The 20,151-nt window shown below is 55.1% G+C and overlaps 2 protein-coding genes across 7 annotated transcripts in view; both read left to right on the top strand.

Annotated features, from left to right (window-relative positions):
- RAB26 (RAB26, member RAS oncogene family) overlaps nt 1-11,651 on the top strand; it is a 31,579-nt gene extending 19,928 nt beyond the window's left edge. For all 5 annotated transcript variants that reach the window (XM_069029748.1, XM_069029747.1, XM_069029746.1 and 2 more), the window contains 7 exons: nt 5,040-5,081; nt 5,901-5,967; nt 6,277-6,329; nt 8,397-8,462; nt 8,615-8,671; nt 8,927-9,003; nt 9,476-11,651. In XM_069029748.1, the coding sequence (XP_068885849.1) occupies nt 5,040-5,081; nt 5,901-5,967; nt 6,277-6,329; nt 8,397-8,462; nt 8,615-8,671; nt 8,927-9,003; nt 9,476-9,578 (465 nt within the window). In that variant the 3' untranslated portion in view covers nt 9,579-11,651. The remainder of the gene's footprint in view (nt 1-5,039; nt 5,082-5,900; nt 5,968-6,276; nt 6,330-8,396; nt 8,463-8,614; nt 8,672-8,926; nt 9,004-9,475) is intronic.
- A 1,491-nt stretch (nt 11,652-13,142) lies between these two features.
- Nucleotides 13,143-20,151, top strand: part of TRAF7 (TNF receptor associated factor 7) — a 29,554-nt gene continuing 22,545 nt past the window's right edge. Inside the window, exon 1 of one of the 2 annotated variants that reach the window (XM_069029755.1) lies at nt 13,143-13,270. The gene's annotated coding sequence lies outside the window, so the exon portion shown is untranslated. Of the gene's footprint in view, nt 13,271-16,251; nt 16,359-20,151 lie in introns of those variants that run through there. The other variant, XM_069029756.1, reaches the window with a different exon arrangement.

Below are 20,151 nucleotides of genomic sequence, written 5' to 3'. Positions count from 1 at the left end.
CAAATGCGCAGAGCTGCTGAGGAATTAATCACCTGCCCTGGGAGATGAATGGTTGCGATTTTTCTCTGAAGGGAAGATTTATGGGATGAGGCAGAGGGAACCGTGCTGGGGTGTTTTGGCCACCCGGGTCTCCCTGGGATGCTGGGGCTGCACAGGAATGTCTGGTGGTGGCACAGTTGAGGAGGAGAAAGAGGATCATTGAACACGATTCCCAGTGCCTGGGACATCCTCCAGCCCCACATAGCCACACCGTGGTACAGCCCTGCCTCCGGCCCCCATCTCTGCCCCAGTCTCCCCATTCCCAGAGGCTTTCCGTAGGTTCCAGCACAGCATCAGGCTGTTCCCTGCCCTCTCCTGCAGGGAATGTGCTCCTGGAAGAGTTTTCCACAGGCTGGAGTGGTGGGCTGGCTGTGTTCTCCATAGAGGTGCCATGTGGCTGGGCTGTGCTGGATCGGGCACTGCTTGGATTTGGAGGGAGCAGGTTTTTGCAGCACCGAGGGGGCAAAGTGGGGCTGGTGCTGGATCCCTGGCTGTGGCAATGGGCCGGGATGTCCCTGAGCCAGGCGCTGTGCCTGGAGAGATGCTGAGCCACCAGGAGTGGCTCCCTGGCTGCGCATGCGTGGGAAAACCTCAGGGTTTTAACAAGCAAATATAATGCAGTGTCCTGCTGTTTTGGGCGGATTTCCATATCGATCCTTGATCTATTTTTGCAGCTGCCGTTGGAGGTGGTGGTTATTTGTGTGTCTGCTGTATCACAACTCATCCAATTTCCTCCTGGCACAGGAGTGTTTGTGCTTGCAGGGGCTCCCTGGGCTTTGCCAGGTGGGAATTTGGCTCCTGGTCTGGCCTTGGCACAGGGCTGGAGTGCTCCAGCATCCCTTCAGCCGGTCCTCCACTGCTGGGTTTCTCCTGACTTCCTGAAATAAAGGATAACCCAATCTATCCACCGCTCCCGGGTGACCTGGCCTGGTGACACCACAACCTAATGACATTTCTGGGTGGCTGTGCTATCAGTCCCACAGCTCATTACTGGTACTAATTAACTCTGTGCTGCCCCAGCGCCTGTGCCCAGTTTGATCCATAGCCACTAATGCCATTTATCCCCACTTTGACAGGAATTTGCCCCTGCTCAGCTTCAGGAGATGCCTCCAAGGCCCAATAAGGACATTTGAGGGACTTCTTTTCCATGGTTAAATTGGAGCCCCCCTGTGCAGGGGTGCTTGGGTGGGTGCTCCTGGGCAGCACCACTGGAGCCATCGCCCATCACAGGCTCCGGGGAGATGGGGTGGGGATCCCCTGGTTGGAGCCTGAATGTGTCAGTGAGCAGCTTCCCATTTGTCCAGTTAATTGGGAAGCAAATTGATCCATGTATCCAATTTAACTTTAAAGGCTTCAATTAATGAGTTCATGCCTGTGAGAGCTGGGAGAGGTCGGGTTGTCGATGCTGATCCTGGGTTGTGCTGCAGCTTCAGTGGTGTGGACTCAGGCACCTAGGGCTGTGCCAGTTGCTCCTGGTGGGATTCACTGGCGCTGTGGGGACCTTGTGATCTGAGGGGATGGCATTTGCCCATCCTGCAGCTGCTGTGAGAGCAGAGCAGGGCGGCAGCGCTGGGTTTGTGTGGGAGCATCATCTGTGCACGTTTCAGGAACGGCGCGGTTTCGCTCCAGCACCTTCCCCTCCCTCCCTTCTGCTTCCAAACAGCTGCTCCCAGGCAGTCGTGGTGGTGGGATCGTGCCAGGGCTGCAGCCAGCAGGGCCTTGGTGTGTCATAATGCTGCTCTTAATTGAGGACCATCTGCACTTGGTAATTTAATTTTTCCTGCATCTGCAAGGTTCCAACTTTGTTTATCTGATGTCCTGAAGATTATTTAACTTCGGAGCATCGCGTTTGTCCACCCCAGGCGCTGCAGGCATTCCACTGCAGCCCCTGCTAGATGAGATTTTAATAACGTTTGCACTGCCCCAGGAAAAAGGACACAAAAACTGAAATTGGGAAGGGCGACAGCAGAGCTGAGGTGCAGGGATGGTTTTCCTGCCCGAATTGTGGCAGGAAGCATGGAGCATTACCTCTGTTCTAACAAACGGGGTGAGATGAGGAAGGAGCCCTGAGCAACACAGCCCCTCCCCTCGCTGGCAGGGCTGGTAGCACATTTCACATCTCAGTGCATTGACACACGGCATCTTTTGTCTTTGGATGCTTATTAGGAGCTCAGCCCCCAGCTGTGCCTTAGAAGGGCTGACAGGAGGGAATTGAGGCAGCTCCTTAAAAAAAACAAATTGGAAGCTGAAAAGTCACTTAGCCATGGTATGGGGGGAGACCTGGGCATCTGGTTCATCTGAACCACGCTGGTGTGTGCTGCTGGCAGCAGCCCCTGCCCTTTCCCAGCCCAGCTCCTGCCTTTTCTCACCCTGCTCCTCCCATCTTCTTGGCTTCACCCATGTTCTGCAGCCACCCTGTGCTTGGGGGTAGGCAGGGATCACAGAATCCTGGAATGGTTTGGGTTGGAAGGGACCTCAATCCACCCCCTGCCCTGGGCAGGGACACCTCTCACTAAACCATGTTACTTCAAGGCCCCTCCAACCTGGCCTTGGAGACTTCCAGGGATGGGGCAGCCACAGCCAGGGCTAACTTCTTTTGATGCAGACAGGGATGCAGGCAAGAGTGATGCTCTGGATGGCTCTGGCTGTGTCCCCTGCTTGCAGGAGCACTTCTACAGCTTTTCACCCTGGAATCCTGCTCTGTTTCACACCCAATCCTCAGAAAATCAATTTTTTCCCCAGGTTGGTCGAGCAGCACCTGGATCCATGTGCAGACTTTAATTAGGTCTAAGCACTTATCTCCCGAAAATATAGGTCAGTGTAATTAGTGTGACTCCTGCTGCTGCCGGCTCGGTGTTAATTACCTCCTGAAGTGGAGGTCAGTGCATGTGGGACACCTTTGGAGCTTCAGCTTTTTTGGCTGCTCACCAGATGCTTCAAGGTGGCTTTGGCCTAGATGATCCATGCTCAGGGCTGGGCCCATGTTCTCCCTCCCTCCCACCCATGGTGGTCTATCAGCCTTGGAGCATGGCCACACTGGGGACATGGCCATGTCCCCTGGCACAGCCATACACTCTGCTCTGAGCTGGAGTGGGCATGGGGAAGGGCACCTGTTTGGTGCTGGTTTTAATGTGACTCATTGTGTCCTTGTCCCTTGTCACTATCCATCACACCAAGTGTCCTCATCCCCTTGTGCCAAGATCTGGGGCCGATGGTGAAACACAGAGGCTTTTCCTTCCTCTGCAGTTCCTGGCACGGTCCCTGGCATGGTTCCTGGCAGGTGGTATTGGCAGCTGGCTGCCAGCACATGGGAATTGTGGTTGGAATGGCATTGTGCCAGTCCAGAGCCTGTGGGATGTGCCTTGCACCTCTGCTGCGGCTCCGGCACCTGCATGTAGGAGCCGAGGTTTTGGAGGGCAAGGTGAGCTCGGAGAGTGCATCTCCTGCAGAGCATAAACCTGCTCTGTCTCACCTGTGGCACAGGTTAGGGCAGGGCTGTTCCCCATCCTCTGGGATGAGGTGAAGGTGCAGCTCAGCGCCATTTGCCATGGCTGTGGTTCTGCCTGGGGGATGGCTCTGTCCCTGCTCACCTGGGAGCCCTGGGCAGCGGCACCAAGGTCCAGGGAGCACTTTGTGGCAGTGGGCACCCTGGGTTTTAGGCACTTCAGCCTTCAGCAGCCCTGGTGTCACATCCTGGGAAAGGCTCAGCTCCACATGCAGGGAGCCCTAAACGCCCGGCCGGTTCCCCGAGCCCTGGCTTTTCCCTGAGTACTTCCCAGCTCCCCACTCCCTGGCTGCCTATTTTTACAGCTCCCGGGCTGTGAATCACTTCTCTCCCCCGTCTCAGTCGCTGCCTTTGAAGGTATTTATAAACCTCGGCCGTCTCCCTGCGCCTGCTTGAGCAGACGGAGGATGCAGCGCTCCGGCTCTATCCTGCCCTCTCCTCCTCGCCGGATCCTTGTGTAGATGTGCAGGGGATGAGATGCTCCCTCTGCCCTTGTTAAAACCATCAATGAAGAGCTCTGCCAGCACCTGAAGGGGTGATGGTGCTGAGCAGTGTGGGATGTGCAGGAATGGATCTAGGCATGGGTCCCTGGGAGGGTTTTGGTGGCACTGGAGCTGGTGGCATGTCCAGTGCTGGGGGTGGATGAGCCAGGCCTGAGCCTGCGGAGCCCAGCTGGGGTCATGGCAGCCTTGGCCATCCCATGGCCATGTGATGAGGGAGACAGGAGCTTCCCAAACCAGCTCTGGAGCAAATGGAGGAAATGGGATTTAAATTATCACCAGAGCAGCCACCAGCTGCCTCATCCCACTGGTGCGCTGTTCCCTGGCCATGTTTCCAGCACGTCCCACTGATTACTGTGCTAATTCCTATGGATCTGGCGAGCAAATTAATCTCTTCTCTGCTCCTTCCCTTGGGACCGCTGGTCTGTAGGCTTGCATTCCTTTAATGTTTGGAGAGGCTGGTGTGGATTGCTGGGATGGTGGTTGCTCTGGGACACAGTCAGGATCCATCTTCTGCCCTCCCTGTCTGACACAGCCACCCTGAGGGGCACTGAGGGGCTCCCACCTTTCCTAAAACCAAGCAAAACAGGGGGAGGAAAAATCCTGAGAGAGAAACCAGGAGAAAAACAGTTCCAAGAGACAGGGGCAGGAGTTATTTTTAATTTGCTGGCTGGATGTGGAGTGGTTGACTCTGTCTTTTGAAGGCCATTAAGGTGGGATGCTGGTGCTCATTAATTTATGGCCAGAGGTCTCCAGCCTGAGCTGGGTGTGGTATTGCCAGGGTTTAGGTATCCAAATAGATGCAACTTGTGCTGATACAGGGAGAGATCTTCTGACTGGGCCATGGCTCTGCAGGTGCTGGGACCAACGGATGGGAGTTTAAAAAGCAGGAGAGGGGATCAGCCTGAGGGTTTGGGGGAAACACTGACCAGGATGGGGGCTGTATGCACCTGCAGCTGTATGCACCCCTCACCACCCTTTCCATTCTCTTTCAGAACAAGGTGCTGACGGTGGATGGGGTGAAGGTGAAGCTGCAGGTATGTCCCCATGGCCCTGGAAGCATCTCTCTTGCTGCCCCGGGTGTTCAGGGGTGGACAAAGCCCCTCAGAGGACAAAGCAGAGGAGCACCCCCAAAACGGGGCCCGATCTCTATCCTTTGTGGTCGTGTTTCCTGCCCTGGGACAGCCTTATGGACCCTTTTGGCTGCTCTGTCCCCTTGGCAGGAGCTTGCTCAGGGCTGGGGGCTGTTCTGGCCACAGTGATCCTCGTCCCAGCCCTGCTGCCTCCCTGCTGCTCTGTGACTGTAGCTGGACCTGGTGAAACCAGAGCAGCACCTGTGGGGTTTGCCCAGTGTTTCCAGGTCGCTCCTGCTTTGGGAGAGCCAAAGGATGCTGAGAGGGATTGAGATCCTGGAAGGGATCCACATTCCCTAGCTCAGCCTGCCTCCAGCCCATGGGACATGAAGATTCCATGTGCCCCTGCAGCCAGAGCTGCTCCAGCCCCCTGAGGCCTGACGGTTTCTCCGAGCCCTTTGCCCTGAGCTTGGTAACACAGATGCTCCAGGCAGCAGTGTGCACTCTGCAAACCTCCTGCTGAATTAAGGGCTGATAAATCACATTAGTGGGTCCCCATGCCTCCATCTGCTCCATGGATTTTCCAGTTAAGGGCCACGTCGTGTCCCCATGCTGAGGAGCGGGAAGATGCTGCTTCCATATTCATTGCTCTGGTCATTTTTCCTGTTGATGTCCCTGGGAGCAAAAGCTGGAGAAACTTCCCTGGGGTTGCACCCTGCTGTTTGGGCTGGTTTTGGTGGGTTCTGGTCAGGTCTGATCCCTCTGCTCCCATCTGCCTTCCAGATCTGGGACACGGCCGGGCAGGAGCGCTTCCGCAGCGTCACCCACGCCTACTACCGGGATGCCCACGGTAAGCACGGCCACCTCTGCTCTTGGGAAGCCCCTCCCTTCGGCTCTCCGGGGCCCTGAGCTGCCTCTCCAGGCCAGGTAAGTCAGGAATCACTGGAGTGGTTTTCCATGGGAAGCAGCTGCCGCGGATGGAGGAGGCTCTGCAAATACCAGCAGTGTGAAGTGTTGCTGCACTGGTTTAGTGTGTTCTGTATCTCACAGCAGGCACCTCATGTCCCCAGCTGTGACCTGCCACAGGGACTGTGCTATGTGTTCTGAGCCATGGGCTCGGCTTGGCACTGGCACTAACGCTCTGTCCCTCTCTCCACAGCCCTGCTCCTGCTCTACGATGTCACCAACAAAGCATCCTTCGACAACATCCAGGTACAGCAGCACCCCTAGCCCCTCCTGCTGTCCCTCATGTGTGACCGGCTGGGTTGTGGTTCTGGGTTTGTTCAGGAGGTGTGTGCTGGAGGTGGCAGCTGTGGTCACTTGCAGAAGGGCTATGGTTACTGCTGAGTACCTGCAAGGACAGGCAGGGGACAGGCAGAGGAGGTTTTCCCTTTCACAGCAAATAAAAGGGTGATGAATTCACTGCTCCAGCCAATTAACACTGTGTAATTACAGCACTGGCAGAGAACTTGGCTCCGGTAGCTGAGCACAGGAGCTTTCCCCAGTGAGCTGCTCCCTCATCCCCCTCTGCTCCTTCAGGTCACAGTGGGTCAGGGTTGGGCACCTCACTGCCTGCCTCCAGCTTAGTCCAAACCTGGCAGGGAGAGGGTCACTTCCTGTGGCACCTCCCCAGCCCACCTGCCCTTCCTCCCAGCTTTGGGGGTCCCTGGTGCTGCCTGAGGTTGCCCCCTCCCCGCAGCAGGTCCTTCAGGGGTGTTGGGGAGTGGTGCTGGGGCAGAGGCCTCTCAGACCGGGCAGAGGGGGAGAGCAGATGCTGCCCACATTGCAGTGGGGGCATCAGGGACACCTGGGCACTCAGTGTCCCGTCCCTTTGCCCCACTGGCCCCATGTGGCTGCTGGGGGCCACCTGTGCCAGCACTGCCAGAGCATGTCCCGAGCCAGGGAGCAATTATCCCTGACTGAACTGGATGTAATTGCTTGTGTCCTGGGCATGAGAACGCCGTGTGCATCCACAGGGAGCAGCTGTGCCTGCACAAACACCCTGTGCCGTGGTGGCATCAACACCCTGGGGCTGTGAAGTGTCTCACTGGCTCCTGGGGTCCCACAGCCCCCGATCCCCTGGGGGCCTGGAGCTCTCCCTGCTCCAGAGCATCCTTCCCTTGGCAGCTCCACACCTGCCACCCCTCTGTGCCTGCAGTCCCACGGCAGGGACAGGGCAGGTCCTGCCACCCTGCTCCCGTGTCACCAGCACTGAGAATGCTTCCCACCAGCTGGGACTGGCCAGCGGTGGCATTTTCTGTCCTGAGGAGCTGGATGGCTCAAGGAGGGTGAGTGCTGAGTGTTACCCAGGCTCTGGGTCTGCTCAGGGCTGGTGACCCTGTGATGACACAGAAAATCCCTTAGAGGTTTCACATTGCTGGGTAACACGGCCCTGTCTGCAGCATCAGTGATCCTGGGGACATGGGAGAGATGTCCCTGAGGGACACACAGCCCCAGTGGGAAGGAATGAGCACCCAGGGTGATTGCCAGGCACTGGGAGAAGGGACGGAGCCAGAAGGCAAACAGGGAGTCAGGAGTGACTCCAACCCATCCATGGTGCCGAGTGCCCTGAGCCTAGCCGGGGTGCAGTGGGGTCCTGGGGCTGCATCCACATGTCTTGGGCTCCTTCTGGGTTTGGAGCAGGGATCACCAGGAGTCACTGTGAGCACAGCGACAGCACTGGAGACAGCAGGCAGCTGGTTACACCACGGGGTCAGGGATCACAGGGAATTAGGGCAGGTTTGATTAGATTAGGCTGGATTAGAGGGCAGGGAAGCCACCCCACGGCTCAGGGAAGCAGGTTCAGGTGCCTGCCAGGATCAGCGTGCTCAGCACAGGGGCAGCACATGCAGGACATGGGCACAGGGCACATCCCAGAGATAACCTTCAGCCTTATCCTCTGAAATGAGGTTCAGTCTGAACGTCCAAGCCGAGGGGAATTGGGGTCAAAGCCCTACAAGCACCCGTGGGCAGACGGAGTGGGCAGGGGTATCAGAAGGCTGCTGTTGCCCTGGGAAATGGGGATCTGGTAGCAGTCGAAGAGGGGTGCTGGGCTTGCTTGGCAAAGTGGGTCCCCCAGGGCTCAGGGGCACCCCGGGGTACCCCTTTGTTGACAGGGATCATCCCTGGAACATCGCATCCCCGGCACTGCTTGGGATGGCAGCACTGCCCACCAAGGGTGTCCATGCCCAGGACTGGGGCAGCTCCCCATCATTCCCGTTCTCCTCCTCCTCCTCCTGGAGCCATTGCCAACCCCTTTCTTTGGCTGTGTCCCTCCAGGCTTGGCTGACAGAGATCCATGAATACGCACAGCAGGATGTGGTCCTCATGTTACTGGGAAACAAGGTGAGCATACCCCCAGGGCTTTGCCAGAGCCTCCTCTTCCTCCCATGCTGGAGCCACGGGCAGGAGAGCCTGGCAGGGCATAAGGGGACAGGAGATACCTGCTGGTGACCTTCCAAATCACCACAAACGGCTCTCTGCCATTCCTGTTGCAGGTGGATTCAGCCCAGGACAGAGTGGTGAAAAGGGAAGATGGAGAGAAACTTGCCAAGGTAGGTGAGGTATCTGAGGATGTCCCTGAGGATGTGCACAGGAAATGGCCACCTGGAGACTGTCTGACCCAAAATACACCAGGGAGCACTTGGTTTTTTTTCCCTTGTCATGCTCTCACCTTTCTCCTCATCTGTTCTTCTTCCTCTGAGTTTCTACTAACACTTCTTGTTTCTTTGTCCTCAAAAATTACTCCCTGGGAGCCCCCGGGAACATCCTTGGTGCCATTGCTGACACCGCTATGTCTCATCCCACAGGAGTACGGAGTGCCCTTCATGGAGACCAGTGCCAAAAGCGGCCTCAATGTGGAATTAGCATTCACAGCCATTGCAAAGTAAGTGACCAGAGCAGTGGCCTTGCCATCAGGGAGAGCTTTAGCAGTGCCCAGGCCATGCTGTGTTCAATCGAGCTGGGCAAGGCAGCTTGGAATCATAGAATCCTGGGATGGTTTGGGTTGGAAGGGATCTTAAAGCCCATCCAGTTCCACGCCCTGCCATGGGCAGGGACACCTTCCACTATCCCAAGCTGCTCCAAGACCCATCCATCCAGTCTGGCCTTGGACACTGCCAGGGATCCAGAGGCAGCCACGGCTTCTCTGGGCACCCTGTGCCAGGGCCTCACTATCCTCACAGGGAGGAATTCCTTCCCAATATCCCATCTAACCCTGCCCTCTGACAGCGGGAAGCCATTCCCCTTGTCCTGTCACTCCATGCCCTTGTCCAAACTTCCCCTCTGGCTTCTTCCAGACAAAATCCTCTCCCTGCCAGAAGCAGCAGCCTAAGAGTAACATCTTTCTCCTTTCCCAGGGAGCTGAAGCACAGGTCCATGAAGCTGCCCAACGAGCCCAAATTCAAGCTCCACGACTACGTGAAGAAGGAAGTGCGAGGCTCGGGCTGCTGCAGGTCCTAACAGGTGTTTGTACAGAGACTCAGGCCTGTGGGCAGTGTGTGCATGTCTGTCTGTCGTGTCTGTGTCTGCCCCCAAGGCCAGCTGAGACCAGGGCAAAGGAGCAGCAGGAAAAGCTCTCGGATTCTGCAGCCCTGTCGCATCCATCAGCTCCAGCTCCCCTCACCGGCATTCCCGCCTGGCTCACAGGTGGGAGGTGGGTGTTTGGGAAGGGGCTGGGGGCTCCTTCTGTGCCTGCTCTGTGAGGCTGCTGTAACCTTTGTGAGAGCCAGGGTGTGGCACAGGGGAACCAACACCTTCTCCCCACTCAGGAGGAAAAAAGTCCTGATTTTTTTCTGGATAGGAAAAGTCCTGAATTCCCTTTTCTTTCCCTGTGTACCTGGACTTCAGCTGAGAGCCCTGGCCTGAGGCGTGCAGGAAGGGTGTTTTAAGGCAGCCACTTTTGTAGTTGCTTTCTCCTGTCTGTCCATCCCTGTGAGGTGGGACACACTTCCACCATGAGGGATTGTCCTGTTCCCTGCAAAGACAGAGCTTGGCTGCCTGTCCAAGTGAGCTCCTGCACACCTGGCTGTGGAGAGATTTCTGAATGTTCATCCCTTCGGGAAAGGCTCTGGTTCTCCTCCTTCCGCCATTTCTAGTACTTTGAGAAGAAACCTAATGTATTGCAGCTTATTCTAAATACCTTCCTGTAAGTGTGATGGTGTTTTCAGACTGCAACAACGCTTTGATATCTTCAAAGTTTTCTTGGGCAGCTCTTTCTTTTCACCGCAGAGAGCTGGGGGGAAGCTGCAGGCAGTGATTTTACAGGCTGCAGACTCCTGCCAGCTCTCTTCAAGGGCCTCCTCACCCCTTTGGTCTGTGTCAGGCTTTTGGCTGGTTTTTTGTCAAGCTGCACTTCTAAGTACAATTTTAAATCTGGATGAAGTGTTTGGCCTTTGGCAATTTTTCCCTTTGAAAACTCCATGCACACATCAGCAGGTGCCTGCTGCACCGAGCCTCGGTGGCCTCTTCAAATGGAATAGAATAACCCATCCTTGGCCCTCCAGCCAGCACCCCCAGCTGCTGACTCAGATGCCCCTGCCCCTCATTTTGCCTGGGATTTTGGCTCCAGCACTGCCTTCCTGACAGGCACAAGGAGCCTTCTGCATCTCCCACATGCTCCGAGCTTCACTCCTCAGGGAGCTACAGCAACACAGCTTCACAGGGGGAAAAAGGCTCTTAAAATGAACCTGTTTTTTTTCCCTAAATAGTATTTTAGGGAGAGGCGAGTCTTAAAATTGTCTGATCTAAATTTTAAATTCACTTGTGGAAAACCCATTCCTGCAGGAATGTTTACATTCGTGGCAAACCCGCAGGAACAGCCAGGTGAGCCATGATGGGGGCCTGTCAAGGCCCCCTCATCCCAGTAATTTGATTTTGTGTGGGGCAGGACCAGCTGGGCAGCTCCACGACACCCCTTCCTCATCCTGGCCTTAGAGCAGCAGCAGCCCCATCCCGAGATGTCAAGGAATCTCCCTAAAGGCAAAATTTAGGATTCCTAATGGGTTAGGATTCCTGATGCCAGGTTGCTGCCTTCCCTCTCCCTCAGACTGGCATTTTGTCTGTGTTACAAAGCTGACAACTGGTCACTTCTTGCTCAGTGTGGGTCCAAACCCAATAAAAACTCCTCTAAATGAGGAAGATAGAAATGTTTCCCTTTGGAGCACTTCCAGCCTGTCTGTGGGGAACAGACTCTGCTACAGCAGACACCTCACAGCCATGTTTGTGGTTTAGACCTGAACTTTGAGCAGGCTCAGCCCCTCTCTCCCAGTCAGCAGTTCCCAGTGTGGGACTGGTTTCCCAGTGCCTGCACACTGGCCCGGCCCCAAAGCTCCTCCTCACGGCCATTTGGGATTTTTCCATGGGCCTTTGCTGCCACCACGCGGAATTGCTCAGTGCAGCGTTAATTATTCGAGTTAATTGCTCAGTGCACCCAGTCCATGTGCGAGGACTCGGTCTCACCTGCCACATCCCATTTCTGCTGGCTCTTGTTTACAGCTTTTGGTTCATTCCTGTTAATAAAATTTTTTAATAATCTCCATGGCTACAGTGGTGTTTTGACTGTCTAAACACACAGCACTGTCAAACAGTTCAGTTAAGCCTTGAACCCATCTGGATCCGCATGGCAGAACCAGGGTATGACCCAGTTAAAAGGGGATATTAGGAGAATTTCTCCCCAAAAAGTGTTGTCCAGCCCTGGCACAGCTGCCCAGGGCAGTGTTGGAGTCCCCATCTCCGAAGAGATGGAACAGCCGTGTGGATGTGACACAACTGTTGGACTTGGGTGCTGAAGGCTTTTTCCAGCCTAATTGACTCCCAGATTCCAGTGAAGGGAGGGGGGCTGAGCAAAGTGCAGCACATTTCGATGCACTCCAGTTCCACTGGGTACCCATACAAAATTTCCAGTCAGTCTGTGGTGTTACATGTCACCCATGGAAACTGAAAAATAGAAGCAAAACCCAGACTTTATAAAACTTTATTCACCTGTGAACTACAACATTGGCCTTATATAAGCAGAAATACAGCAGTAAAGCATTTAAGAATAAGTCTGGACTTGAGACTGGGAAAACATTATAGGAGTTACTTGTTATCTTCCACGGAGCTAAACAGAAAAAAATGTTTAAATTCTCCATCTACACGCCGCAGCACTAAAGAGTGTAAATCCCTTCACTTACACTACTGCACCCACCCACCTTGCCAGGATATTCACCTTGAACTAACCCATGAGGGTGAGTAAAAGTCGGTGAATTCTTTCCTCCAGCCCGTTCTGCAGCTGCTTCTTTGTGCTTTAAGAGCCGCCTCGTAGAGCAGCGACGTTTCCCCGCGGGTCTCAGCCTCGCTTACCACAAACACCAGAACAGCCGACACCGCGCTTTTCCGGCCCAGCACGCCGGGGACTGCCGCGAACCGGGCACGGAGGCTCCGGGACGCCACCACCGCCGGGTCCCACGTCGCGGCCGATTCCCGCCGAGCCCTGAGGGGAGAAGGCAGCGCGTGAGGGGGAGGAGTCCGACCGCCGGCCCAGCAGGGCCGCGGGTACAGCGGACCTCAGCCGTGGCTGCTCAGCAGGGGCTGCGGCCGCCCGCCGCCCTCAGACGAGGTGTCAGAAAGCTAAATGTGGATCATCACCGGCCCGCCCTCGGTAATATCCCCGTTACCGGCACCCCTCCCACTCACCCTGCCCGTCCCGCACCTCTGGCTGGAAAGACCGCGTGCGGCCCACGTTACCGGCTTTATGGCCTCTGCGACGCCGCTATTGGTCGGGCTGCTGAGGACACAGCCAATCGCCAGCGGTTGGCGTGACCACCGCCCCGCCTCCCCCAGCGCTGATTGGCCGCCACTCTCCTCCGTGCCAATGGCGACGCGCAGCGCAGCGTGGCCCGAGGCGGCGGCTGCCGCCGTCTGATTGGCCACTGTAGGAGGCCGGGCCGAACCAGTAGCAACAGTGGTTGTAGCATGGAGTGCATCTCTCCGGGGGGTGTCGGGAGTTGTAGTCCGAGCGGGCCGGCGGCACGGGCGGGAAGCGGCGCACGGGACTACAACTCCCGAGGAGCGCCGGGGGCGGCTCTTCCGGGCCGGGCGGCAGCGGGGAGCAGGCCCGGGCGCGATGTGCCGGGACCGGGCACCGGCGCTGCGGCCGCCGCCGCCGCTGGGAGGTACGGGAGGGCCGGGGGGAGCCGGGCGGGCCGCGCCGGGCGGCTCCGTGAGGGGACGGGCCAGGCCGGGCCGGGCCGGGGGCGCTGGGCCGCGGGCCGGGGAGGTGCCGGCGGAGGCTCCGGGGGCTGCCCCGTGCCCACGGCCCGCTGTGTCTGGGGGTGCCAGCGGGTCTGTTGGGGCGCTGAGAGGAGCTCGAGCATCATCTGCGTTGTTCGTCCCCCGCGAATCCCGCCCGGGTCTCGCTCACCGCCCCCGCTGCCCTCCCGGCGTGTTCGCTGGGTCTCACCGCAGGCTCTGCTTAGCTTTTGGGTTTTTCTGCTTAGTTTTGTCGTTTTCTGCTCCACTCCTTGTCCGACCGCAGCACGTGTTGCTGCTCTTTCTCTCTTGCCCTCCCAGTACCCTCATTTCCCTGGACTTTGGTTTCACAATATACAAAATGTGGGGTATCTGGGGGTAGGTCTCCGTAGCTGTCCCAGAACATTTGCAGGTCTGGATCAGGCGGTGGATTGTGAATTGTGCCGTCCTCTACTCATTTCAAACGAGCTCTTGGGCTCTGTCCCCTCCCGCTGCAGCCGCTGTCCCGGTAACAGACGCTGTTAAATGCTTTGCTCCTGTCGGATCCCTGAGCTGGTGTGCTGGGAAGGGCAGCAGGGAGGATTTCCCTTGGGTTCAGCTTCCTTTTGGGCTCTCTTGGGGTCCAAGGCAAAGACTCTGTGCTGTCGGGGGCTGGTGAGTGCTATAAGAGCTGGGTTTGGCGTGTCAGTAACGCGCCAGGTCCAGGCTGTTGTCCCTGCCAGGGCGTAGCTGTGCTAGGAACTGTGACCTAGCAGTTGTTTTTTCCACTTTGGCAACGTTGCTTTGCCTTTGTTTCAATCCCAGCACTCTTAATTTTGCCTCCCTGCGCATTTTCCCCCCAGCGATGCGTTTTCAGCCTGTAATGAGCAGTCGGGTTCCTCTTAAACAGCTGCTGCATTTTGGTCTCCAGTGTTTGTCTGTCAGTGGTTTCAGCTTCCAGCCACAATGAGGATTTTGGGGCTTGCAGGAGAAGGTTTGGGGGTGAAGGATGGTTCCAGAAAGTCCTTGATGAGTGAAAGTAGTGTGAGATCACAGAATCCCAGAATTGTTTAGGTTGGAAAAGACCTCCAGGGCCACTGAGTTCACCCTATGCCCAATCCCAGCCCAGAGCACTGAGTGCCACGTCCAGGCATTCTTTGGACATCTCCAGGGACGAGGACTCCAAACCTCCCTGGGCATCCCCTTCCAAGGCCTGACAACCTCTTCCATGAAGAAATTCCTCCTGATGTCTAACCTGCACCTCCCCTGGCAAGGGAAACTCCTTAAAATCATGCAGGAAGCTGCAGGAGCAGGTAGTGTCTGCAGTCTGCTGGATTCCTTCCAGGTCCTGGGGTCCCCTGTCTCGAGCAGGGAAGGGACAGGGTGAATCCACGCAGAAAGCTCCCGTGCTGGGGTTTGGTTTGTGTGCAGGTGACACTGCCCTGAGGGAGGGAATGTTTTACCCCGTGGAAGTGGGAAACCTGAGCCAAAGTGGTGTTTCCAGTCAGGGGATGCTGGTGCTTTCACTGCTAACATTCAAACAGGGATTTTCATATTGATTGGACTCAAGGAAGAAAAAAAAAAGCCCCAATCCACAGTTTTCAGGTGGTTTAGTTCCCTGATCCAGGGGATCCCCGAGTGGGCCCTCACCAGCCCGTTCCTGTGGCAGTGCAGCCTCTGATGGCCTAAAGCCACGGGTGAACATCACATGGAAGTTTGTGTCCCCTGGCTGAAGTCAGCCCTTCCCTTCCCAGCTTCCACAATCCCAAGGTGCTGCTGGAGGCACAGGGAGCCCTGCAGGCTCTGGGATGTTGCAGAGCACTGTGTGCTGGTGCCAGATCTGCCCTGCACCCTGGGGTGCTCCTGGGCAGTGCTGAGCACTTTGCAGCCTCAGTGGGGTTCAGCCATCGGTCACCTCGAGGGCTGAGCATTCACCTCTTCCCAGGGACCTTCCAAGCCCTGCTGGCCCTGAGTGTGGGATTTCCTGGAGCATGACTGTACCTTTCTCATGTGGAATCTCAGCCAAGCCCAGGTGTGCCAGGAGGAGGGCATTGGAGAGAAAATCCTTCCTGGATTCCAGTACTTGGACTACATGGCCATGTTCAGTCTTGTGGACTTCTTCCCTCTGGGTTTTTATTCCCTTTTCTGTCCCTTCCCTGCCTGTGCTCCTTTGTCATGGGCATGGTGAGGCACACACCAGCATGTCCCTGTGCCCGTGGGTTGCATCAGGGGCTGTAGTGGCAGCTGGAACAAGGAAGGAAGCAGCTGCTTGCTCACAGGGGTACGTGTCACCCTTCTTTGAGCTCAGCAAGTCCCCCAGGAGCCTAAGGCAGCAGCACCCCAATTTACCCATTCAGGCTGCTCCTGCTCTGCCTTTAGCACAGCCTGAGCTTGGAGCTTTGGAGTCACCTTCTTGCTTTTAACGAGGTGTCCTGGGGGCTGGAGTGGGGCAGTGCCTGCTCCCGGGAGAACCTCAGCTGTGGGAGAGGGTGTCCTGGCAGTAGAAGTCCCCCACCACCAGTGTCTATATTTCAAGTGAGTCCTGCTCCCCAGCTCTGCCTTTTTGTGGCTATTATTTAACTGGATTTCCCTGGATTGTCTCTCCAGGCAAAGACCATGTCGCTGTTTGTTATTCAGAATTCTGAACAGTTTGGGAACTATAAAGAGGGTGAGAAACTCAAACTCCCCTTAAAGCAAGTGAAGGACTTTTCTGTCTCTGGAGCTTTCTCCAATCGGGAATAAACCCATGTGTGCTAAGAGAGGGTTGTTTTTCCTGCACTAAACTGAACCCAGAGCAGCCAGGGCAAAGCTGGGAGGCAGCGTGGAGATTGGCTGAGCTGTGGGATTTTCCAGCTGGATTTACATATCGCCCACTGCTCCGCATGCCTTTGTGTTTACATCACTGGGGAGCGATCCATACACGCACACACGTAGCGGAAGAGGCACTTTGGCTGAGGAAAAACCTGTCCACAACTAGGAATTGGGTATGGTGGTGGCATCTTGCCGGGCTCTGCCGCTTCAGGATGGCCAAGGGTGAGTTTCCTCCAAGGAAAAGTGTTTGCTCCGGGTGCCGGGTGTCAGGCTGTCGGCAGCATTCCTGGGGAAGCTGCTCCGATTCAGCAGTGAGGGAGGAACTGTTTTCATCTCTCAGTGGAGAGCAGGAGGTACCTGGAATCCAGCACCAGTTTGGAAGTGGGTACCTGTGGCGTGTCCAACAGCTGGAGCTCTGTCACGCTGATTTTATGATCCTTCAGTGACCTTTTTGCAAGGACATGGAATGCTTGATCGCAGCAACCCAGCAAGTGTGTTCTGAGGTTGTTCCTGGTGTTTCAGAAGTGGGAAATCCTCGATATTCCTTAGGCAGAGTTGTGAGCACAGAAGCCAAGATTGTGAGGAGAGGCGGTGTCCCGCTGCCTCCCCTGGAATTCTGAGTCACCCTGGGGGAGAGAGTTTAATCTGTGGTGTTTGAGGGTTGTGGGACACTAAGTGGTGCTTCTGTCTGAAAGCTGTCAGTAGATTTGCCATGGTGGAAGTGTCCACATCCACTGATTTCTTTTGGAATCAAGGTGCCTGTTTCTCCTAGGATCAGTTTGATCCATGAGTGTTGGTGTCTCCTGCTTGTTCTCCATGGCAAAGTCCAAGGAAACTGTACAAAAAAAAAGAGCAGGTGACTGGAATTTGCTGGGGTTTTTTTGTTTTTTTTTTTCCCTGAAGGAGATGATGCATTTCAGCTGGATCTTTGAAGTGCTTGAGTTGCATCCAGAGGGCAGAGAAGAGTGTGTGTGATAAAGTGTCAAAGCTTTGGAGGATGTTGGGGGGAACAGGGGGTGGAAGTGATACTTTGTGCTTTTTGAGTCATGGTTATGGGCTCAGGTTTCTTATGACTTTAATCTGGAAGAATCCCATAGTGTGATGAGGTGGTTACAGCTTTCCAGAAGATACAGTGCAGCCAACCATAAGGCAAAGCAGTTGGAAAAGGCCTCAGCCATGGCACAGGAATTGAGGAATAAAGGAGAGAGGAGCTTTGATTGCTTTGGGTCTAGCAGGACTTCAGGAGAGCAGAATCTAGGAGAGACAAACATTCCTCTGGCTTCCTTGGGAGAACAGAGGCCAGATTTCTCCATCCCCCAGGCTTTGCTGCTGACCTGCCATGTCTTCAAGAGTTTTCAATTGAGTTGCAAGCCCCTCTATCTACCAGATTTGCAGCAGGGAGACCAACAGCAGAGCTGAGCCAGCCCACAGGACCCTGTGGGGTCTTGGCAGCCACTTGTTCTCTGTCAGACAAGTCTGAGGAGTGCTAGTGAGCACCAGTTGTGGTGTGAGTGGTGTGGGTGACTCTTCTCAGCTTCTGAAGATCTTTCATCAAGATCTGCTTTGCACAGAGTTGGCCATTCCCTCCTGGGGAACTGCAGCAGGACTGAGATTTTTGCCTTGGACAGGGAGGATGTTGTTGGTTTCAGGGCTTGGATGGGGTTTTATTCTTTTTCCTTCACCAAATCCACAGTTTAACAATGAGATGGTCTCGGAAGGGGCCTGTTCTTTGAGGGAGGATGTGGAAGAGCACAAGCTGTGAAAGGCCCAGCATGCAGCTCTGCAGTGGCAGGGCCAACTTTTAAAGCACCTTTTGATTAAGGTCCTTGTGTGACAGAGCTGTGAATGTGCCTGTTCCTGCCCAGCAGTACTGAGGAGGTGCTGAGCCCACACAGGACAATTTTGGTTGCAGGGTCAGAACTGTTGAGCCATGGACTGTCCAACAAAAGCGGTGTTGTAGGTGGATCCTTCCAGGTTACCTGAAATGGAAATAAAGCTTCAAATGTAGCTTTTGTGTCATGGAACAGCACTGAATATTGGCCTCTCTTCTAACTTCTAATTTAATTTTATTTTTCTGGGAAAATTGAGGTGCTTCATTTCACCAGAGCAATCACTTTTGATCCAGCTATGGGAGCATTTGAAAGTTACAGCTTCAGGTTTTAATGTGAGGTATTGCAAATATTCTTCTATCCCAAGGCTTCATTATCCTTTAGGAAAAGCACCATATGAAATGTTTTTCCTTTCTGAGCTCCATTTGTTCGAAGGCATGGCAGTGTTCAAACAGCTGTTGAATGTGCTCTCACGGCCCTGCAGTCAGTGGAAGTGCTGGTAAAAGTAGCAGCAATTAAAAATATCCCTTTTATTTTTATTGATGACGGCTCAGTACAATTATGGTCTCAGTGTAAGACACTCAGAAAAGCTGGTGTGACTTGTAAGAAAAACTTATAAACAGTTAAAAGACTCTTCCACAGATTCATCAGGTGGAGGTGCCACATCCTGTCAGTAAGGCTGAATTTCTGTTCGTGTTTTTTGTCCTTCCTACACTGACTGACATCTAAAGAGTGTAAGAAATGTCCTGCTGGGTCAGGTCTTTTAGATTTTAGCTCATCTACAGCCTCTTTGTCTCCTTCGTTTTGTGGGGTTTTTCGTAAGTTCTTCACCACCAAAGTGGTATTGACAGCTCGGAAGAGCCGAGTGTCACCTGCAGATGTGGTGATTTCACTGCTGGCTTTTATTCACCATATTCCCCTGGGAACTGGAACAAACTGACTCAGCAGTGGTGCTTGGGAATCCTGGCCTAGTGTTCCCTGAGCTGAGGAGTGACCACTGGGCTCCACTGTCTGCTTCCCATCCAGTGTGCCATGAGAGGTGTCTATCTCAGGGATCTGCTGTAGCTCTGCATTCTTACAGCCTGTGCTGTACAGGTCAGACCGGATGCTGATGGTCCTCCTCAGCCTGATGAGGTGGGCCTGAGGTGCTGATGGTCACAGAATAGTTAATTAGCCCACAAACACCCTGTGCCCTTGGCACCTGCATGCTTTGCCCTTGTCCCATGGAGTTGTTGGAGCTTTCACCGGAGTGTTTCCTTGGGGATGTGCCAATACCCTCAAGGATGTGTAACCCTTCCTGTTCTGCATGCAGTGTCGTAAGAGGCACAGAAGCTTGTGTCTTATGCCATAAATACCCAAGCTGTGAGATAAGGAAGTTCACGTCAGCCAGAGATTGTTCCAGCCAGGGCAGGATAACCCATGCCTATCTTTCCCACTGGCAAGCACTCCTGCTGTGGGGCAATTTGCCAGCCCAGCAGTTTCCTTGAGGGTGAATACCCTTGGAGAGAGCTTCAGTGGGCAGAGAGGGGGGGAAAGGAAGACCCAGCAGGTGTAGGACAAGTCTCTGAGCCCCAAGGACTGGTGGTTGTGTGAGGGGGAGACTGTTGCTGGTGTCTTGGAAAGGTGACTCTGTGCCGTGTGGGACGCTGTGGCTGCCAGCCACTCCTTGCCGTGTCACATCTCCCTGCAGGATCCAGGGCCGTGCCCGTGGCTCTCCCAGAGCGCAGCTGGAGCACAACCCCCAGCAGTGCCAAGGTGTGGCTCCTGCACTGGGAACCAGCTCCTGATCGGGATGCTGGTGAGGAATGGGGTACTCCATTCCTTCTCCTTCTGCCGTGTCCCCCCTCAAAGTCTGGGCTTTGAGGTTGGTTGTCAGGAACTTCAGCGGACTATTGGGAATAGCCAAGGGTCTGTGTGTGCTCTGGGGCTGACGGGAGGGAGGGCAGACCCTTGAGGTTCTGTGGCAGTCCCACCAGACCCCAGGACTCTGGAATTAGCCAGGCCACTGGTCCTGCTTCTCCTCCCAACTTTGAGGTACAGTCAGGGGGTGATCTGTGGCTGATCCTGTTGGATCTCCTCTCAGCAGTGGGAAGAAAGAGCGCTGCTTCGCCCTGCAGCTGCCTCTGCAGCTACTGGTGGTTGGGTTTTTCCTTGCCTGGAATACTACAGTAGGATTTTAAGGCTTT

Source organism: Aphelocoma coerulescens, chromosome 14 (genome assembly GCF_041296385.1).
Source record: "Aphelocoma coerulescens isolate FSJ_1873_10779 chromosome 14, UR_Acoe_1.0, whole genome shotgun sequence".
Classification (NCBI taxonomy): domain Eukaryota; kingdom Metazoa; phylum Chordata; class Aves; order Passeriformes; family Corvidae; genus Aphelocoma; species Aphelocoma coerulescens.
The sequence above is the reverse complement of the archived record's forward strand: the minus strand, read 5'-3'. Positions and strand labels throughout refer to the sequence as shown.